Source organism: Vanacampus margaritifer, chromosome 13, assembly GCF_051991255.1.
Source record: "Vanacampus margaritifer isolate UIUO_Vmar chromosome 13, RoL_Vmar_1.0, whole genome shotgun sequence".
Classification (NCBI taxonomy): domain Eukaryota; kingdom Metazoa; phylum Chordata; class Actinopteri; order Syngnathiformes; family Syngnathidae; genus Vanacampus; species Vanacampus margaritifer.
The window spans coordinates 12,194,323-12,217,175 of NC_135444.1; the positions used below are offsets into that span (position 1 = coordinate 12,194,323).

At 40.5% G+C, this 22,853-nt stretch overlaps 1 protein-coding gene across 1 annotated transcript in view; it reads right to left on the bottom strand.

Annotated features, from left to right (window-relative positions):
- The window catches only part of insrb (insulin receptor b), an 86,363-nt gene extending 64,196 nt beyond the window's left edge, over positions 1–22,167 (bottom strand). The window contains exon 1 of the mRNA XM_077583216.1: positions 21,126–22,167. Within this exon, the coding sequence (XP_077439342.1) occupies positions 21,126–21,213 (88 nt within the window). The 5' untranslated portion in view covers positions 21,214–22,167. The remainder of the gene's footprint in view (positions 1–21,125) is intronic.
- Between the last annotated feature and the right edge of the window lie 686 nt (positions 22,168–22,853).

A 22,853-nucleotide genomic window follows, 5' to 3' on the forward strand; every position in this document is an offset into this window, starting at 1 on the left:
TAGCACATTATTGCTAAATGTGTTCTTGTGACTTCCTTACACAACATTGTATGTAAAATAAAGCTTGAGCAAATGTAATTAAAATTTTAAAGCCTCTCAACATCATATTTAATGCTTCTTAAAGCTGTTTAAGGCCTCACTTTTAGCTAAATCCATTTAGTCACTTTTAATGCTTTTTTAATGACCTTGACAAAACGAGACTGAAAAAAAAGCCATCCTCCGTATCTGTGGTCAATGGTTCACAAATGCATCTATTTGTTTTTGCTGAAACCGAAACACCCAAAGATGCCATAAAACGCTGCCAAAGTTCTGCCGATATAAGAAAGTAGCACAGCAATTGTTGTCAAGGAAGTATGTTGAAAGTGATACGTCTCGAAACGTCAGTCACAGATTGTATAACGGGGATGACAACCTTATGCAGCATCTTACGCTTGTATGTTTTTTTGGGCTTAATTCAATGAGCCCCCACAGCTGCAGCCTAGCGGGGTGTATCTGCAATTTCAGACGGATTCTTCTCTTATTTTTAAACTTGTGCGCCCTACTGAGAATTTAATCCGCATCAACCAACAGTAGCTGGCTGGCAGAGAGAAAGTAGACCTCGGCAGTTTTAGAGGGTAAGATTGGAGGCCCGAGCTGGACTCTGCCGCTCACTGAAGCAAAGGGCAGCCACATGTTAGCTTAGTGTGAAACCAGACCTGTGTAGCATGAAACCAGGTGGCTGTCTAACTCTGGACTGTGACAACTTTCCTTTCCCTGACATCTTGGCCGCATGTTGTCTCACATTAGGTGATCTGCTGATTATAGATTTGCCCACATCGCACTTGCTGAACTAACCCCGGGGAGGAAGGCGACGATGTGACAGCGGTTCCAAGCTGGCCGGCGGCAGAAAAAAATGCATTTGTTTGTTAATATAGCTGTGGAAAGTCTTGAGACTTTAAGCCAAGCTCCCTATGCGGCCCATGCCAAGCTGTGGCTTCCACTGTGAAAAGTGATGCTAAGAAATTGCATGAGAGGCATTTTGATCAACACGTAACAACTTGTACTTCCAAAGCAAAGACCTGAGGACCAAAATAACAGGATTGGTTCCAAGTGAGGAAGATGGTTGGTTGCTTAGAGGAAATTTGCTCCGCAAAAGCAAAATAAAGGTTGGAAAGGCACTAGGTAGATATGGATCTCCTCCAGCGATGCACTCCCAATTTGGGAACGCACTAAATTGTACACCTTCATGGAAACCAACCTTGTAAGCAAACAAAAGAAAATAAATTCTCTGTTGGCATGCGTGAACTAAATGTGATGCCTTTATGCAGATCTGTGCCAACATGTAATTCAGTTCAGTCTGCATGTGCGTTGTGATTGAGCTGTACATTTGAGGACATGGCAAGGAGGCACACAGGGAAGGGTGAGAGAGGGAGTTTGTGGGTTGGACCACCTGTTCCTCCACTGGCCCGGGCGCGCTATTGGGGAGCATGGCAAGCGGAGCTGGTCTGGCCTATTTATATACAAATACTGGGTCCCGTTACAGCCATGGCACGGGGCCAGGATGTGGCAGATTGAAAGCGGGTAAAAAAAAAAAGAGCAACATGCAGACCCCGGGACCTTCAGATGGCTTGCCAAAAGGAGGGAGGCCCAAACCAAATGGCACTGGTGGTGACTTTGGCTCAACTCTTCGGATTCCGGCTTAAGAAAGAATGGAAGGACTGGTAGAGGGAAAGGGGGGAGACAAGATGTCAAATTAAAATGAGCAATGGGGAAAAGAGGTGATGAGTCATTAATGACTCACTATTTACCCTTGGAATAGAGTGTGTGAAAACAATGGGGGAAATGGAGAATGGTATTGATGTCCACAAGAGTTTACCATCTCACAAGACCAGATCCAACAAAATGAGCGAGTTTGCTACGCTGTTTGTGAACACCCCTCATATCAAAACATTGAATCGTAATATTGCCAACAGCCGTTTATGTGGCAAGTACCGTGTCATGTAATCATCGCAACATGGACTTTAGCTCTCTGGTGAAGACGCACATTACGTTAATATTGCCTTGATCCTATGCAGCTTCTTTACAGAGATTTTAATGTTAATGTACCTTACTAAAATAATATTAGCCCAGCGGAGGGATTGGTTTCTGGTATTAAGGACTGGTTGGCAGCTCTGCAATTGGACATGAAAGTAAGCGAAATGTTTTAGTTTCTCTTACATTCATGAACACTCTATGCTTAATTTTAATATTCGATTATTCAACAGAATTTTTTTGTAAGGTTACCCCGAATACTAAAATATTTCTTAGCTCTAACCCTAAATTCAACTCCCACGTAATAGTCACTTTTTTTTTTTGCTTGAGGTCTCTGGCATTAACAGACAATAAAATTGCGACTCGAAACTAAAAAAGTTTTGACTCAAATGAAATTATTGATTGGCAAACTGCTCCTTAAAGATTTTTTTTTATCAAGCCTTAAATTCAAATAGTGCCTAATGGTGGTTGGACAATGAAACACAACACTTGTTACTAGCAGTACAATTTGGTTTAGTTTGTTTTGACCTTTCTACTGTAAAGAGTGCCAAATAATCTTACTTGTATCGTCCCCATCTAAATGAATTGGATCACCAGGAGGAAACATGGCTCGAGTCGAGCACAAGATAGTTCAAGATTTTGTCAGGAACGTGATATACAAAAAAATGCTCCAAAGGTTATTATAAAACAACTTTATGGATGGTCTGTTTCTCGGTATGCTGCATTGTGGCGTACGTTTGTCTAACACTGAAAAGAAACACAAAAGGCCAAGAATTCAATCCATATGTGCTGCAGATAAGACGGTCATTGTCTCTGCATCCGAGGTTTTATTTTCCTTGTTGCACAGTTCCTCATTCCAGTTTTTTCCCTCCTCACGTCTTTCTTCCGCAGAACACTTTGTCTTCCGTTATTTTTTATATAACGACACGTGATAGGAACGACACACTGTTTGCTGCTTATTTCCACTCCCCCCGTGAAAAAAACCCAGAATTGGACGGCGTCTAGTGCTCCAAACCAAAAAGACAGAAAAATGCCAAAAATTCTGGCCCCGCTAGCCGAAACGGCCAAACCAGGTGGTGCTTCAAATAAAAAGACATGTTGGGGGGGAGCAACATTCCTTACATAGTCAACACATTTGGCCACAGACAGAGGGCTACGAAACAGGAGCAGGTAATCAACTACAGGCGAGACTGTGCTTGGAATACAGCGAAAGGGCAGGCAACACGCGCACACACAAAGCGGCACGCATGTGTGTGTATTACTAATGCAGAAAACATCTGATGTTCTTTTCATCTTCCCACGTTAGCGAGCGGAGCGCGCGGCACCGTCTTGGTGTGGTGAACCTCGGGCCTGAGAGGGAGGCCGTCGGGGCCCCAGTTGGCCTGCTTGACTTGCAGCCACACGGCAGCAGCTGCAGGGCCAGGCCGCCCGCACCAACGCTCCGAGCCACAAACCAGAGCGACATGAGTCGGAGCTACGCCTGCCTGCCCGCCCGTCCGCCTGATGGCTTTGCCATATCAGCTTCTTCCATCCTGTTTTATGGCTTGCGGACCGGTCTGTCTGCTTGGTCTATGGTCTCCACATTTGAACACTTGCACCTGAGACACCGTGTCAATCCACAGAGGGAAAATACTTCACTGCATTGACTCTTGAACGTTAATGCAGTTTGAGGTCAACACTGATATGAAGACAGACGACTGGTTACAAGAAGTTGTGGTGTGGTGGGATAGCTAATGCTAAATGCTAACTGCTAAGATGCCAGACCAATCTCCTGTGTTTTGAGCATGGTTATTTTAGTTAGCGAAAATTAACGGAAAAATTGAAAAAAAACATTTACGTTCACAAAATTAAAAAAAAATCTAAATGTTTTAAAAAAAAAATTTAAAATAAAAAGACAACTAACCGAAACTACATTTTACATTTACAAAACAAACTTCAACTATAATTAAAGCGAAAATGTCCATTTACATCTTTGTTGATTAATTTGATACATGTGCCCTGGGGATTGATTTTAAATGTGATTTTTAAATGTGTTTCGATATCAACGTTGCTCGTTTGTCGCACAGAAGGGACGTCATCTAGTAGCAGCCAATAAAAAAGCACCTCAAGCCACAAAACTACTTTAGATAGTGTTGTTCCGATACCGATACCGTTATCGGCATCGGCAAGTACTCACATGCCGATACTTATTATTTCCGAGTTCCGACACTAATACAGGACTTTGGATGCAGCATTTTGTGCCTTGCTTGTGCACGACATTCACTGATGTGTGACGTGTTCACTGCATGCCGAGCCAAGATATCCTATTGGTCCTTGAATGCTCTGAACCAATGGCAGGACAGCTTTTAGGTATCGGCCAATACTGTAAAACTGGGTATCGGAATCGGGGGCCAAAAAACGGCATCGGAACAACACTAAAAGCCAGGCATCCTAGCTTTATCTAATATTATTTATTTAATATTATTTATTTATTTTAATTTTTATTATCTATTATACATTGCCTGTATTTGATTTGTGGATGGAGGGTTGTTTTTAAAATAATATTTTTGTTGACTATTTGCAACACAATATTTACCGTCAGGTGTTTTTTGATCTTGCACACAAGAAATCTAAGTTTTATGAAAGCGAATACTTAAACTAAATATTTTTGAACAAAGCCGCCCTTAAAAGCTTATTAAAACTTGCTACGTTTAAAAATAATATATATATATTCAAAGTGATATAAAAAGTAATTATAATGAAAACTACAATAACTCCGGTTGTGTGTGGACACTTTTTTTTGTGGCATTTTGGTTGTCTTGGATTTAATGCGAAACAAGCAAGACAAGAGGTGTGAAAACAGCATCAACGTGAGATGACAGATACATGAAGGTTATGTTAAGTTGTTACAGTAGAAGGATGATGTAAAAACACACGTTCATTCATTTTGCCATGAATAATGCATTCGAGTTAACGAAAAAATATCAGGGGTATACAAGACGTGGCCATATATTTGAAACCGATCCAAATTAGGGTTGTTCAACCTTGGCACGTCTGCACTCTACTCAAACTGTAAAGAAGAATACGATGAGTAATGAGACAAGTAGACAAGCGGAAGAAATGGCCTGGAAAAGGGAGGAAGAACAGGGAAAAGGTAAAGACGCGTTGGGAGAGGCGGAGGTAAGGAAGCTATGCCTTTTGGGAAAATTGACAAACCGAGACGGAAAAGAGAGAGCCAGGCGAGGGGATGGCGGGTGGAGGGAATGAGAGCCCAAGGGCCAGGTCAGTTAAATGGCCCGTTTGTCTGTGCTGATCGACCACCAACTCTCGCTGGTTGCAGCCGGAAAACCGCACATGCGCGCGCACACGCACACGCCAGCCGCTCTTTCCATATCTTCTGGTCCCACTACCTTTTCCATTGGCCAAACCTGCACCCAAAGATGCACAAACGCTGTCAACGCCACAATTCCTTTTTTCGAATGCCGCGTTCCTGATATTGTTTTCACATGTGATAAAACTGTAACGAATCCCTGAGAAAGAATTGTGATCCGGAACACACACACAGTCATTTAACAGTAAGACATTATTTTAACTCTTTTACTGCCAAAGACGTTAAATGACGTTCTGCAAAAACCTACGGAGGAGCGCCAAAGACGTTAAAAGACGTCCACCCATTTTTTTTTTTTGTTGTTTTTTAATCGGGTGCAGGGAAGGCTTGCGGAGCTGTCCTGAAAGTTTCAAGCAGGTCTAGTGAGCCTAATGACTATTTTTGGCCCCTAGAGGGCAGCGATGACTCTCTTTTGACAAGATCGGGTGGGCGTCAGCAGAAGACGTGAGGCGGAGCTAGAGTGTTGTGGGGACAATGGCTGAAGAAGCCATAATGGCGGTTGCAAGCAGCTCACGCTAGAGCCGTTTTTTTCAAAGACGAAAAGCATCGACCAACGATAAAGAGCACATTGATGACGACGATGATCATCATCGATGATGATGATGATGGTGACGCGGCAGTAGAATACGTTAGGCGAAGCTAGATGGAGGAGGACGCGGACAATGTTGCAAGCAGCTCACAGTTGGGAATTTTCAACGCTAAAGAGCACATTGATGACGACGATGATCATCATCGATGATGATGATGATGGTGACGCCGAGGTTGACGGCGAAGTTGGAAGTGTTGTCGCGGCGGCTATGACGACGTCATAAAGGTTCACGGGCTAGTGATGCTGACACCGGAAAACGCGGAGCACAAGCGAGCACGCTCAGGCGGACGTTCAATCGGACGACGAAGAGCGCCCCGAGTCCAATGCATATTCATCGGAGGAGTGTGTACAGTCTGCTACTTGCTATTTATTCCCATTTATTTATCCATTTATCCTTTTAAAAAAAGGCCGTCAAGAAAGTGTAACGTCTGCACGCGAAACGGACAATGAAAGTGAAAGTAATCTGTTGAGCGAATCCTGTTCCCTCTCCTTGCACGCAGGAGAGCGTTACAAAAAGAAAAACTGTATTTGAAACATCCACATAATTGTAAGTAGTACCACAGTTGCACACAATTGTAAATAGTTTGCGAAATTGTTTTGTCAAATTGTTACACTGTTGAATGGAAATAAACGTATTTTGCAAACTAAAAACACTTTTTCATTGTTGGTGAAAGCGTTTTACAGAAGTAAAGCACTGTTTAGGTGTTTGTGGCGTCATTCATGGACAAAAAGAAGTGTACAATTCACTAGAGTGCATGAAATAACATCGTTTCACAAAAAGCTCTTTTTCTCCGCTTTTTGTTTCATAACAGACCATTTCGGTGAAACTAACCATTTTCTATTGTTGATTACTGAAGAACGGAATAAGGTAGAAACAAACTTTCGGCTGGCACTGGCGACACCCCGTTTCTGAAAACGTCTGGCAGTCAAAGAGTTTTAATATGCGGCTGATAAACGCTAAGTGAATTACAAATACTTGCTCAGGTCCGTTAAGTGGGCGCAAGTTAGTTGCCAGCCATGTCTCTGTTTATTCAGCATGAGCATCTTAAATCTTGCGTTGCCTTTACATGTCCTTAAATGATCTTTCTTCAGAGCGAAGAGGTCATGGTCACATAGCGTCTGATCTGGTGACCAGTTAAACATTACAGTAGTAAAAAGCATGTGATGCAAAACACACACACACGTGCCTATTACGCTTGTGATGCTTCGGCAGATCCCATTCAGGAAAATGGATGCTCATATGTCAGGCTATAAATGGTCATTCATTCATTTTCTCTTAATAATAAGATATTTGCATATGATGGCTATTACACACAATTTTTCAATAAAAAAAAAAAATGTCAGAAGTGGTGATTTACAGTACATGAAACTCAGATTTTAACAGCAGCACTGTATGAAAAGACTAACAGTTTATTTGATAACGTTTGTACTGACAATCCGAGGAACACGTCATTAGCCTAATAGCTACATGCAGTCAATATTCCGGTAAACTTCAAAATTCTGGTTTCGGAAAAATATTCGGGATAACCAATTTACATGCGCGAGTGGACAGTTACTCTCGTGTACATATTCCGAAACCGCCACGCATGGTTGTCATTACGCAAATAGACATTATTTCCACTTTTAACTTTCTACAGTCAATAAAAGACATTATATTCAAGCCACTCACCACACTAATAAAGTACAGCAGTCTGCTTTCTCCTCGCTCCAAAAGTGTGGGTCTGTGCTGCGTCGCCATGTTTGTTTATCTCTGCTTGTATATTTTTAGTGAGTTCCATGCCAGACACATGGAATTATATACACGCATATATACTGTGGCATTTTTTTTATATACGGAAAATCATGTAAAAATGCCGCGGGGAAATCAATGAATTCAAGTTAGGATGGCTTAGCAAGTGGCGACGTAAGATTTGCCGCCGGCAAATGGAGCATGCTCACACACAAACCAAATGTTCCATTCGATTAATATTTTAGGGGTTGTACACGATTTGGCCACCTGGGGGCAGTGTGGTTCTGTGCTTAAGTTGTAGCCACATTAGAGATTAGAAGGAAAAAGTCACAATCAAGTTATGCCAGGGAGTAATGTTAAGATGCTTCTCTGTATACATTCCTGAAGCATTTTTGTATAAATCGCCGTTCTTTTGAGTGGATAAAAGTGTCGCGAGTAGCGCGCTAATTAGCATCAGCGAGTCAGACTGGAGTAGATTATGACGATTATTTCCACATCTATGAATTGAAGCAGAAGCATCATTGTCAATTAAATCATTTTGAATCGGGTACCGTTTGTATGACTAAATATTCGGGTTAGAAAAGGGGTTTTGAAAAACTCAAATAAGAGCATATTCGGGTTATAGCACGTGTTCACATGGCCTATCGAAACCCGGATATTGTTGTATACACAAACATCAAGGGAGGAAAAAAAGTTTTTTTTTTTTTTTGTTTTTTTAGAAAGCACACTAGTATTGCTTTATTGAAGTGAAAAATGACTTGGGCATTGACTCTAGTAGGCTGATGATGTGTCTAATCAGAGATAAAGTGGAACTTCTAAAGTCCCCTAAAAAGTAGCACAGCATTGAATACCATCCAAAAATAAAAATTAAAACCCTTTGGCTTGCTTGGCATCAACATACATAATGTACCAAAGTAAGCAAATCAAAAATAAAGACACTTCTATACGCAAGAAAAAAATTCAGTCTGGGTGACAATTGTGCTTTTTATTTTGTGGCTTGTTTCCAATCTGTATTCTAAAAACATGAAGCCGCCTCCATGTTGAATGTTAAATCATGAGATGCGTACAGTCACATCATTTGATTTTATATCGTATTTAAATGGGTCAAGCCCTTCCTCGGATCGTTTCGCTAAATGATTCAAAGGTCTTACTTCTCCCAAGAGTACGTTTATCCACATTTGTGCGGGAGGTCTTTTTCTTTTATAGTTCTAGGAAAGTTGGGGAGTAAGTACTACTTTTTATGTGTAAGCGCTTTTAGAAAACCAGGAACATTCTCGGTTCTTAGAAGTGAGCCTCGAGGAAACTTTATCGCTCCTTCTTCGGGGATGTTACTTTCTTTGCGAGCAGAAGAGGATCCCAGGGTGACGTAAACTGTACGTTGGCTGAGCAGTGAGCACGCCAGACGACGACGCGGCACTGCACACTTTGTTTTTCACCATGTATAATGATCACCATGAACAGAAGTGTTGTTAAATCATAAACATGGCAATCGTCATTTTACACGCAGGCACACCAAAAATGACTACATTGCCGTCCGTCAGCATGAATGAAAACTGTAGTAATATTTTAACTGGCCACTGCATGCGCTCTCTAAATGTGGTGCACATAATAATGTAACTACTATAATGCTCCTTTTTGAATGATAAGTTGTTTTTTATAGGCTGTGGTTGGTATCATTTTGGCTAAAAACTTGGGGTGTCAAAATTAGCGTGTTAATTTAAAGTTCCCTTAACGCCACTAATTTTTTTTAACGCACGATTAATGATCGCCCCTGAATTGGAAAGCCTGTACTGGGGGAATTCCAGACACGTCCACGTCAAAACTTAGCAGTAATAAATGTAACTAGACTAAGTGCAATTTCTGCAGAAATTGCGTAGAAATGCTATAAGCTGAATGCTAAAGCTGAGTGCTTATGAAGTAACCTGAAAGATAAATGATGTGAAAATTACAAAGTATTAATTGTAGTTGAAAGATAAATGAATAAAAAGAACACTTGAACCCGGGAGCCGTGAATTTTTGAAGCAAGTTTATTGGAAAAGTGTTATCTGAAAGTATTCTCCATTCATTTAGATGCTTCCAGCATCCCAACAATAATAATACATATATAATAATAATAATAATAATATATATAATATATAACATATATTTGTGGAGAGTGGGTTCAAGTTGTATTTTACAATTTTAAAAAGCTACTTCATGTTAAAGATTAGATAGCTGTTAATATGAAAAGAGTTGTCATCAACGTCTTACAAATGCAATTATGCCATCTAGTGGCAGAAAAATTACAACACAAATCAATATCACTCGTTTTTGGCAGTACAGTACATCTTTTTTAATTTGAACTCAATTTTACAAATTATTATGAAATTACTGTATAAATGACTATAAGATGCAGCCATATTTCTATTAGTTTCACATTTTTTCCAATTTTATATAACAGTATAAAAACTTATGTTATTGTACATTTAGAACAGATATAAAATGTGTGATTAATCGTGAGTTAACTATTGAAGTCATTTGATTAATTCCAATAAAAAAATAAAATCTTACACCCCTACTAAAAACTCTTTTCAGCAGGTTGATTCTGACCTCAATAGGACATCAAGCGTCCATATTAAAGCAGTGTAACTCGAGGTTCCAAACACACGTTTTGATGATATTCAGAGCTGTCATCAGCGTATGCTAAAGGCTGATAAATGCTCTGAGGTCAGTAAGGATAAAGCGTGTGGAACTACTATGACCAGCACGGCAGCTTCTGTCACCTTGGCAACCCATCTAAAGTCTAGTTCAGATGAGGCGCTCCATAAACGAAAAGAAAGTCGCGCAGGTGTACGTGGTCGGCATCACTTAGGCCCAGATGGTGCAACGGGAGCAAAAACGCACCAAAAAAAATAAATAAATAAAAGGGGATAAGAAGTGTCAAACAGGATTGAAAGAGCAGTGTGTGTGTGTGTGTGTGTGTGTGTTGTGCGGTCTGGGTGCATCTGCGGTGTGAAAGAAAAACAAATCGGTGGATAACAATGAACTCTCTTACCCCATCAGCAGAAGGGGGTGGGAGAGGACGTGGCGTGGGCGTGGTCAGGGAGGGTTAACACATTTACAATGGGGGGAGAAAGACACGGCAAGATCAATATTTAACCTGCTCCAGCATTTTATGATCAGACCTGTTCCTGATACTGTGTAGGACATGTCATGGAAAAATACGTAACAAATACCATGATAGCAAAGCGGAAGAGTGTAATGATTAGAGCAGGGCAGAAAGCTGTGTTTAGGCATAATGTAAAGAGACCTCCCGCCCAGGCTCAAGCAGTAAACGCTTGGCACGTTGCCATGACACCGAGCATCTGTGGCTAGCAAAATCAAAGTACCAAATTTTTCGGGACATAAGACGCGCAAGAAGGCGTCTATGTTTTCATCGTACCGCTAGAAGTACTTCCTGCTTCCGTGCCTAAGAATCATGGGAATTGCAGCCCTACTAGACCAACGCAAGCTAAGCGTTTTCGGACCGGAGCAACATAAACGACACGGCCAGAAGAAAATAAATAAATTAATTAATTAATTTTAAAAAAAAAACGACACGGCCAACTTTCAATCACTGCCGTGACCAAGAAAAGAAGTTTGGATAATGGTGAGTGCATTGATTGTTTAGCGCTGTTGAACTGTCAACTAAGATAGCATTTAGCATTAGCCAAAGTAATAACACAACCACCAGATCGACTAGCGATGTTCAAACTTTTTTTTTTTTGTCTGTCGGAGGAATCCGTCCTCCGCTCGAAACAACCTCCGTGTAGCACGACGAACAACAGCGAGCGAGATGTGGTCATACCTGATGTTTTGTGACGGTTCTGAACCTAGCATAATAGCGCTAAAGCTAACAAATAAACATATAGTGCAATTCAAATAGACTAACATACAATTAGGGACGGCATGGACGATTATATATTATAATTATATATATATATATATATATATATATATATATTGGGCATTTTGACGAATATCGGATTGGCTTTTTTTCAAAATCTAATGGCTAATAAAAAGGTAAAGCTAAAACCATTTTAATCTCAGGGAAATATTTATTTAATTTTTTTGTTAACTTTATAAGAGATGCTGCTGACCCTGGGAACCTTCTGAACCTTTTATTTTTGTTTGACATTAAAACAAAGAAATGTTACAGTTTAAGATTTTAAGTATTTTCAAATTTTGGAAATAATATTTACTGTAGAAAACTATAGAGACCTCTGGTATTTACTTGTTTAAGTTTCCATTTAACCTTTTAAGACGTACTGATAAACTTGGGAGCTCCCTGAATTTTTTTATTTTATTTAAAATTAAGTCTATTGTCCAAGATTTAAAAATATATATATATTTTTTAAATTGACGCCAATATTTACCCCCCCCCCCCTTTTTTTTACTGAAAATTAATATCTGCTTCAAATATCGCTTATTGGCCTTCTTGCTTACTAATATTTATTTATAATTGCCCTTTACATACAATGCTTCAAAAAAGATCATACAACTTATAACCCGGTGTGCCTTATGTATGAAAATGTTTTAAAATAATCTTGAAAAAAAAATTACATTTTATTCTAGGAGTATTATAAACTTGTACGAGAGTTAGTAATCCCTCTTTGCCATAACCTGCTAAAGTGTTCCACATGGACAACTGATGACAATTACATATTCGATTAGGTTACAATACAGAACCGTCTAAACCCCTCAAGTGCATGAACATTTGATTACTTGAATGTAACTGATTGCTAACTAAAAAAAGGGATGAAGCTTCATATATCTATTAACAGTCACACTGTGAGGACTCCCTTTTAAGGACAAAGAGTAGCCACACCATAAATCATTAGAATGTATGTTTAAAGTCAATGTTAAGTCAGTATTGGTGGCAAGGGTTGTATTTATGAGCGTACGGGATTCTAGGAAAAGCCAACAGAAAATTCATTATAGCCAAAATGATGTGGAAGCGTGTGTATGTGACGTGAGCGTGTTGGCGTGTTGGGCGTGTGTCATTTGACTGCGTGTCAGACGACCACTTCCCAGTCATATGACAGTCCTCAAAATAAATTGAATGCATCAGGTTCAGTTACATGGCATCCAGTGCACAGTAAACACACACACACACACATTCCTCTGCAGGTATTCAGTTGTGCACATTGTGTGAGTTAACAAAATGAAATTCTAATTAAAGGGCATTTTAAAAAAATTATTGATCCAATAGTTTATCTTTCTATGTGCACTACGCAAGTCATGTTTACATTGACTGGTCATAACATTAGGCATGTCCATCAGTGGGATGGGGGGGCTGTCATCATTGAAGTCAATCCCATATTTCCACTCTGGAACCAAACCCCATCCTCAAAAAAAAAAAAAGAAAACACGCCCACCCCATGTTGTGGTGTTGATCAGAGTCTACCTCCGCACTTCGGGAGTAGAAAGAATGAAGTCGGCTGCCAACAGTCCTGACCTTGACCCAACTGCACACAAGGGGGTTCAGCTTGACTGTGTTATTCATACTAGTGTCCAAAACAACTAGTCGGCCACTTATTGGAGGCCTAAATTGGAAATTTACTCGGGAATCCTTTGATGCGAGCGCCCCAAAGGAAGAAATGGCAAGATAGTGACAAATCATAAGTCAATCTTAAACACTTCCATTTCTGGGATGTGCACGGGTGGTCCAAAGCAGATTATTCACATTCTTTCACGATCATGCCATTTTGTTTAAAATGCAGCTGCAAAACAACTAGTCGGCCACTTATTGGAGGCCTAAATTGGAAATTTACCTATGCAGGGTGTGCAATACACGTAAACATGTCTGCCGTATGATAACCCTCTAACATTTTAATGTGCGGGGTGCATTAGGTTAGCGCTGTTGTTACACTAATGTAGCGTAAAGCGACTTTCTCCTATGTCATCCTACTGTTTCACTTTCCAGGCATGACTAAGCGATGTACGCTAAATCCAACAGTAACACTAATGTAGCAGTTGGATTAAGCATGAGTTGATTTGTTTAAAATAAATGGAGAAAAAGATAACAGACAATTGACATTGATTTCATGTAATTTTGTAGAAAATCACTATATCAGGAGATAAGAATATGTCTATGGAGCAAAGCAATGATGTCAAGTGTTTACACTCTACAGCGCTAGCATAGCATTAGCATAGGCCAACACAAATGCACACTACGTCCTTATAAATACGATATAATTAAAATGGGAAAATAGAGTAATAATTGTGGCAATCAGATGACACTTTTCAAAATTAATACCCATGATTTCGCAAAAACCTTGGTTCAAACCCCGCTTGGACCAAATTTTAGTACTTTAGTAATGTATCTTTCAATTTACTTTATAAGCACATACATCCAAATCTTAGCATTCAGCTAATAGCATTCAGCTTTTCAGCATTCCCACGCAATTTCTGCAGAAATTACACTTTGTCTAGTTAAATATATGCAGTATTTCTTTAGGGCTGGGTTAAATAATAATAATAATAATTAAATCGAAAAATCGATATCAAATCGATTTTCTTTTCGAGCCTGATATCGATTCATAAAACCATGAATCATGAACCATTAATTTTTTAATCTCTTCTTCCATAAGTCCATAAGAAAATACACTTTTAAAGGCCACTTTTTTTTGTATCTTACTGTTTTACTTTTTTTTTTTTTTTACTTTTTTTACTTACTGTGGCGTCCAGGAGGCATCCGAACTAGATGACGGAGCCCCCATAACTGGCTCCTCTCAACGTGGAGGAGTAGCGGCTCGACCCCGAGTCGCTCCGGGACTAACCAGTTACTGCCTCCGTAAAATGTAATTTGGAACTTAATGTTTGTGGAGATTTTAGATTTAAGGAGAATTTATGTTAAATAAATAATGAATGGATATCGGATTAAAGGGAAGCAAATCAAGTTGAATCTGAATTTTTTTTTAATTGACTTCGAACTCAACTTTTGTGAATCGATACCCAGACCGTATCTCCAATACGACAAGTCAACTGAGGAGAGTCTCACAAAAGTAATAAACCTGCGAGCATCGAACCACTGGGCGGTTTTCTTTCCTAGCGTTTCTGTCCCATTACTTCCTCGAGTACAGTTGAGGAAAAGACCAAAAAGATTTTGACTTTCTACCCACTTTATTGACTAATTTTTTCAAATCTACACAAACCTAAACTGTTGCCACACGTAAGCCCCATGATGCATTGGGGCTTACCGGATCCAAATGGAAGAAAAGGTTCGACTTGAAAATGAGTCACATTAGGACACAACCGCAGCCTAAGTGTCTGGTCCTGCGACTGCCTCAAAAGGATTCTTTAGCTGATCCGTGCATAGCGGGGATGGCTCGACTTGGATTTTACAGCGGAAAGCCACCAACGGTTATAACAGGGTCCGAGCAAACAGCAACAAGGACTATCAAATCAGATTGTTGCAGCATGGCGTAACGGCGCGCTCTCTCCGCCTGTGTGTGTGATCCCCGGGCCGGTCGGCTACCCCCCCACCCGCCCCCCAAAGCAGAGCACATTTCTGTGCAGTGAGCAGAGGTTTACATAAACAGCCACAGCTCTCCATCAAGGAATGAGAGTCGGGGCCCGATGGCATCAGATAAGCTCCCAATTAAAACAAACAGGCCTGCTGTAAAGACACGCGTATGCGTTGTAACTTCTCCCTTCATTCACAGTTTGACGTGACGCTGGGGTCGCTCGGACACTCGGGAATCCTTTGATGCGAGCGCCCCAAAGGAAGAAATGGCAAGATAGTGACAAATCATAAGTCAATCTTAAACACTTCCATTTCTGGGATGTGCACGGGTGGTCCAAAGCAGATTATTCACATTCTTTCACGATCATGCCATTTTGTTTAAAATGCAGCTGCGCGACCAGCTAGTACAAAAGACATACAAATCTGCCTTTTCGGTTTTTGAGAGGAAGTTAAAAGCAAACAATTTTGTGTGTGTGTTTAATCAAGGGGGATAAATTGCCAAATGAGTTGAACTTGAAAAGGAAACTTGATGAGATAAGAGCAGTGGAGGAAGCGTTTAAGAAAGAACCCCGACAGGTCACTTCCTTTAGAGCAGGGGGGTCACCACCGTGGTGCCTACTAGCGCCAGGTCGCCCTTTAGGGCCACATGTGTAGCTCCCGGGGGCCTGTTCCAAAAATAGCCCACCAGTAATGGGACATTGTGATCTCCTAGGAATGATGTTAAAGTGATCATTTGAAAATGTAAACACTGGCAGAGATTTACAGGGGAAAAATGTGTTGCAGGTTATTAATAAAAACATGTTACTTAAAGTAAATTTCTGAGTAAATATGCAATTTCTGTGTCTCAAACTGGTAGCCATTCGCATTGATCATACCGAATAAGTAGTAATACCAATAGGGAAGTTGTGGAGTGTGGACGAAGAGGTTTTGCAGTTCTGGCAGCAAATAGAGATGAAGTGGGTATAAAAAGTCATCACACCCCTGTTCAAATGCCCTTTTTTTGTGCTTTCTAGCAGAAGCTTAAAGGTGTTGTGCTAACATTAAGTAGTGTTTGGAACTGTTCATAACTCGTCTAAGCTTGATTAAAGCCGCAGCTCAAGTAGAAAGAAAAAAAAAAGCCTCAAAGCTTATTGCTGCCACCAACATGCTTGACTGTAGGTTTTGGTGTTCTTTTTGGTGATGAGCAGTGTTGTGTTTGAGACAAACATATATTTTGGAATTACGGTCAAGGGTTAGAGTTAGGGTTCACCTGTGATATCATCAGATCATAACAAAATCTCCCAAACACATGTGGGGAGATGGATTTAAATTGTTACTTGACTCATTAAGCCATTTTTAGCAGTAAAAAGGTAATATTTTGTCCAGAATTCATATGCTAATTTGCCTACTTCCTCAGCACAGCAAGTGGGAAAATTCGTTTTTAAAAGGTATTAATTGGTCATGAAAATGAATGAAGTTATCAAATTAATTGTGGACAAAATATTAACTTTTTACTGCGGAAAATGGCTTTTAATGGTGGGAAAAATTTTTTTAATGATTTTCGCGCAAAAACCTGCCACTTGAACAGGGGAGAATAGACTTTAAATATATTTTTAATTATAAGAAAATCTGCGATGCTGACTCATGATATTCAATTGAGTCCATGACATGGGTGCAAGCAGTAAAATAAAATATTCAAAAATGATAATCGCCCGTTAATTTTTTACAATTCATCGATCCATCCAAATGTTGCCCAACTAAAACTAGTCAGCACCAACATTAAAAAAAAGTATCTGATTTAACAAGATAACCCTAAAAGTGAACAAAACAAGGAAAAGTGTAAACTGTTACCTTTTTGTGAGTAACTGAAAAAAGTCGTACCATGCTCAATTAAGGCAACCTAACCTTTAAGGTGGACCAGCTACGTTCGTTTTACTGTCAGGCAGTTGCTACAAGTTCCTCTGGTACACGCTGTTCTCATGCATAACCGCCACTTCCAAACACACACGCACGCACATACATTGCCTGGAAGAGAACGGGTCATGAGTTTAGGCGATGAGATCCAGCAGACAGCGGCAGCTAACGGGGGGGGGTGCATACTGATTGGCGTGCACACAACACGCACACACACTGACAATAGCGCAGGCATGGTGGGCCACTTCAAACGCATTCCACAACGTGCGCCGGCATTGTTGGAAAATGCCACTGTGCTCTTCAGCACCAACAAAATGCAAGCTTCTTCCTTCAATCTGCCCGTTTTCAACCAGCTCGATGTCAACACCGGTACAATATGCAAATTCGGAACATTCAACTTCCTTATTGTGTGCAGCTACAGCTCAATTATCTTTCAAACTAGAAAGCCAGCTTCCTCATTTATCAATGAGCCAGTAACTAATGTTATTATTATGAACCAACACCAACAGGCTGACAACCACTTGTGGTTTTGTTTTGTTACAATCATAAAAAGGTGGACGCAACATGGGAGTGGCTTGTTCAAGATTTGAAGTACTGTAACAGATAGAAAAAAAAAACGAAATGTTAACTGTTTGATAACGGATTTACCCATATGATTTTGAGCTTTCCAACGAAACACCGCCGTTATTATTCATCATAATCACAAAATGTTGAATTCATTACCCAAAGTTGTCATCACTTGGTTTATTAAAACAACAATGGGCTATTGTAGAGACTGTCCCTAGAGGATTTGTTTTGTTTGGTCAAATCAAAATGAAAACAGTAAAAATAAAAGCCACATTAAAAACACCACACAATAAAATATGTTGACATAACTTGTTTAGTCGTGTCGTGTTGTCAGTATGGAGATTCGCATCGTATTAAAAGTCAAATTCGTCATGAATGACGTCTGCGCTGATGTCAGCGTATCAAATTGTATCCTTGCGATGCTGATACTGTCACTTTAGTCAGCCTTGTTTTTCTGAACTGAGAAGACACTCGCAGATATTTCAGAGTCGGGCTGTGGAAAACATACATAACTTCGCATGCATAAATACACACATACACACACACAGGTCCTCTCCAACAGGCTGAGAGGAACAAGAAGGGGGCCAAGCTCCTGGTTGCACAACTTGTTTTTCACAAGTTCAGCCAGGAGACAGCTCAGCAGTTACTTCAGAAAACTGTTTGCTGATAACTATGGCAAACAAGCCCATCCAAATCTATTAAAAACAGCCTGCAAAAAAAAAAAAAAAAAAGAATCTTTACGACTTTATCTCGAACCCAGCTCATCGTAGCCACGGCGCAGGGAATTTATCAATTCGGTTTCTCCTTTACCAAGATTGACGTTGAGATATCGGGGCAGATTCCGTACTAAGCATTCTTAGAACTCCATATTCTGAGTATTTTGGTTGTTGACCCCGCTCCCTCTTGAGCGTAAACATCTCAAGAGTGCCAAATATGGTCACTAAGCAGAGAATTGAGTAAATAAGGCGCCAGGAGCAGCCAATGGCATGTACCCCACTCCCCTAGAGGGACACACAGAAAGAGAGAGGGAAAGAAAGAATGAGGAAGGAGGGGTACAAGTAGCCCGGTCTCATAAGACCCCTTTCAGGGGCCTCCGCGCTGTCTGCATACATGACCTGTGTGGAGTGTCCACAGCATTTGCTTTGAACCTGGCCAAAGGAAGCAGCCATTTTAAGAAATGCAGGGCACAGTCTAAATAGCAGCACTTGGATGAAACAAGGAAACACTAGTCACATTATTGTGGTTTGCTCCGTGATCTCTTCATTTTACACATGAGCTTTATGTTCATGTAGCTTTGTGGACTTGCGCAACACGAATGATCTTTTTCAAAAAGATTTCAAATCAGCCACGTTCTAACTTGGAAAAATTATAAACAATGTATTCAAAGGAGGAGGATTTTTGCCCTTTTGGAAACTAAATCCCACACGACCTGCCAAGCAATTTTAAACATAAGCATAGCCTCAGATCAATTGTTGTAAAAAGCCCAAAAACATTTATCCTACAAATGATCGCAATATACTGTGATAATCAATCAATTATTGCCATAAATTTTTATATCAGAACTTCGTAAAAACAGAAATGATCAATGACGTGAAAAAGGTTGCACACACTATTATTCATCCCTACTATGCGCTAATGTAAACACTTTGATAAAGTCAGAACTGGTCTTTTTAAAATGGATTTCATTTGCTCGTTTAGGAAAGGGTCAAAGCAAGTATTTGGTAAAAATATAACATTACTAAGCAAAATATCAGCGTTGAATCAATTTTATAGATACACCGTCAATTCAAAACAGAAGTTGGCCAAGGGCACTTTACATTTGGAGCTTGTTTACATTAATACGCAACCCACAAGTCAGAGGGTAAATAATGTTAGCCTAAAAACAGAATTGCCTAAATTGACAAGTTGTCTCAATAGAGAAAAAAATACTAATTGGGCTTGCTAAAAAATTTGTTTTTTCTTTAAGTCGGTGTTGATGATTTTCAGTCATCCAGGTCAAGGTAATTCACAATGGTTGAATTGAGAAAACTTCACTCTACTTGTCTGTTAAATTTGTTTGTTTTTCTTGTTTAAAAAAAAAAAAGTGTAAAAAAAATATTTGGGAGAATTTCACTATCAAGCTAACAATAGTGGTTGCTATTTTTTCTTTTTTTCTATTCGATTGCAGTCATTTCCAAAATTGGTTTAACCGTCAGTTAAATTTGGATTGGGTTGTGGATTGTGAATGTAAAATTCTGTTAGCCTAAATAACACAATTGCCTAAAAGTCACTTTTGAACGAATCCAACTTTATCAAACTATAAACTGAATGACTGAGAAGATAAACAGATATAAAGAAAAACAAAATATGTAGTAAGCCCGTCAGTATTTTTTATTTATTTATATTGCCACAGTAAGTTAAATGACTTTGCAAATTGTGCTATTATGCTAACGATGGTGTAACAAAAATCGCATGCATATATTTTGACACCAACACATTACAAATTTTTAACATTGGGTTGGTTCCTGGGGGAGGAGGCAAACAACACATTTGGGCAAAGTTGGGAATCCCTCCTCTGTTCTTTATGAAAGCAAAGCAAAATAGAATGTCACATTTTTAGCTCTTCTAAATGGATCTAAAATTATCTGTAGCGCACAATAAGCCTCCCATTTACAGAGGGATCGTTATCACCGCACGGTTTATATCAGACGTCGTTATATACTCCGATCAACCCCGCGCCCCTCAAATTCATTGATAAAAACAACACACGTCCTCTGTGTCCCGGGAAGGGGGGGGGGGGTGCTCCCCGCAACGGCGCTCGAATGTTTTCATCCGAGGATGCTGATCCACCGCTTCCCGTGCGTAATGTGTTTACGTCGTGGCCGTTGCGGGAGCGTGCGTCGCCATGGAAGGGCCTAACTGCCGCGCACGCTGGCCGCATCCTGCTGCTCTCACTTCGAACCGGTCGAAGCGGCCAACCCCGGGGATGACGCATCCACCGCGGGTCGCTTCGACGCGTCGCCTTCCCGGGGACAGCGGACGGTGCGACGAGGTGTCATATGCCACGGAAAGTTTACGTTGGAATAGCAATTATTGGCGCGCAGCCACGCGCACCAGAGGGGGAGAAAAACATAACCTTTTGCGCATGCGTCGTCCATATCAACACTACTCTCCTTATCTAGAAATACACGATCGCTGTAATAATAAACAATCTTATTATGATCTGTTGCACAAACATATTATGTACTTATATTTTTTAAAGAATAACATTTTATATATTTTTTTAAACTCTGCGATTTATGATTATTCTATTAACGTTTCCAATTTATTAGGTAGCCAAATGATTTTGACTGTTTTAAATTCATGTTTGATGTACTCAATTATTACTGCACATTATTTCGATGCTAAATCAATACGTTACATGTTTTAGTAAGATTAGGTCACATTTCGCAATTGAAATTCGTAACCTAATATACCAATAAAGTACGAAAAAGCGTGTACTTACTTTCTCCCTTAATCAGTCCATGCTGGCATATGATGCAAACCATCCAGAGCACAAGTTGTGCCCCCAGTTCAAGCGTCCACCGCCTCATTTTGATCCGAGGACACGTTTAAAAAAAAACACTCCAATGTGGACACCCCAGGAAAATGTTAAATGTTAGGTCGCTTTATTCAAGGGGTGCCCCCCTCAGCCCGGTATCAAACAGATACCCACTGCCCAAGTTCGGGGTGTGTTCCCTAAAAACGGTGGTCTTTGCTTCTGGCGACACACGTTTGTATAGAAATGTTCATTTTCCATAGGTGAAGACGACAGTCCACGATCATGTGTTCTACTCAAGATCGTGCTTAAATCCAACTGTCAAGCGTGAGTCTTTTAATAGCAGGAAACAAGGAAAATAGTCTTCCGTGCTCGGTATCTTCACAGGCGTAAAGAGCACATTCCAGCGAGATCAAACTCCCCTTGGGCAGCTACGTGCAGGAAAAACGTGCATGGATGTGGAGCTGCGACCATCCCGTGAACTCCTTCACCCACTCCGAGGCAGCAGCAGCAGACACCATAAAACGTCCAAAATGGGGCTTGAGGGGGGGTACTCTCCAAAAGGAACAAACGTGTTGGGAGATAATTATCTCTAGTTCCTCTCGAGGGGGAAAAAAATGACGGCTACGTTCAGCCTGAAGTGGGGAAAAAGTCGTACCACGCTGCCCGTTTCTTTCCCTCAGATTAGCCGATGGAAGGAAGAAGGAGGAGGACGAGGAGGGGTGTTGCTAACGCTAGCAAGATAGCTAATCCAAAACAAACCAGCTTTCCGCGTCGGCGCCGGAGTTCAGAGAACGAAAACAAACACACGTCGATCGCGAGTCTCGTTTTCCGACGCTGCTCACAGACAAAATGAGGTACAAAAAAGAAAATAGTTTAAAAAAAAAAACAACAGACGGGTGAAGTGTAAAAAGTTCCCGTTGTTGGCTGTGTCGTTCGTTGTCTGTCGGTCAGGTTCCCCCTCTTTCCGTGTCTCCTTGCGCGAGGAGTCTCTCGCCCAGTAAACAACTCCTGCCACTCACCCCAGCTGGGCCAAAAGCGCGAGGAGGCCGCAAAACGCGGAGCGGATCGCGTTCTCTCAATGAGGCCCAACCGCCGTCCGGATCCGGAGCGTCTGAGACGGAGGGAACAACACCACACCGAAGCTCTTTGTTAACTCAAGAAGGTACATAAATATGAGGAATACAAATTAGCAGAGTCATTTGCAGTGGAATCTTGGTTTCATGATTAATTCGTTCCAAAATGTCAGATTAAAACTGAAGCAACTAAACTAAACCGAGGAAATATTACAAACAAAAAATATTTAATATAAAATAACTAGTTTTACATGCAGGGAAAAATGTGAAATATATATAAATGACAAATTAAATTGGCACCTCTGAGGTTAGGAGTTTGAATCTGACAAATATTCCTGCCTGGGTCATCACGTTGTACTGTACATTTGAAGCATATATGCTCCACTACAAAATATACATATATATTTGAAATAAATCGAATGGCCCACAGACTCGGACCAGGCCGCAGGGCGGTGATTCCATTCTGCACACCTAAAAAAAATTAGTAACTGCGCAGATGTATGGAAAAACATGTCAGATGACCAAGAGCTGCTGCAACCAACAGTGTTTTCGTCTACCTTTTTTTTTTTTCATTTCATGTAGGCTGTTCACCCTTATACAGTATTTTTATTGGTCCTTT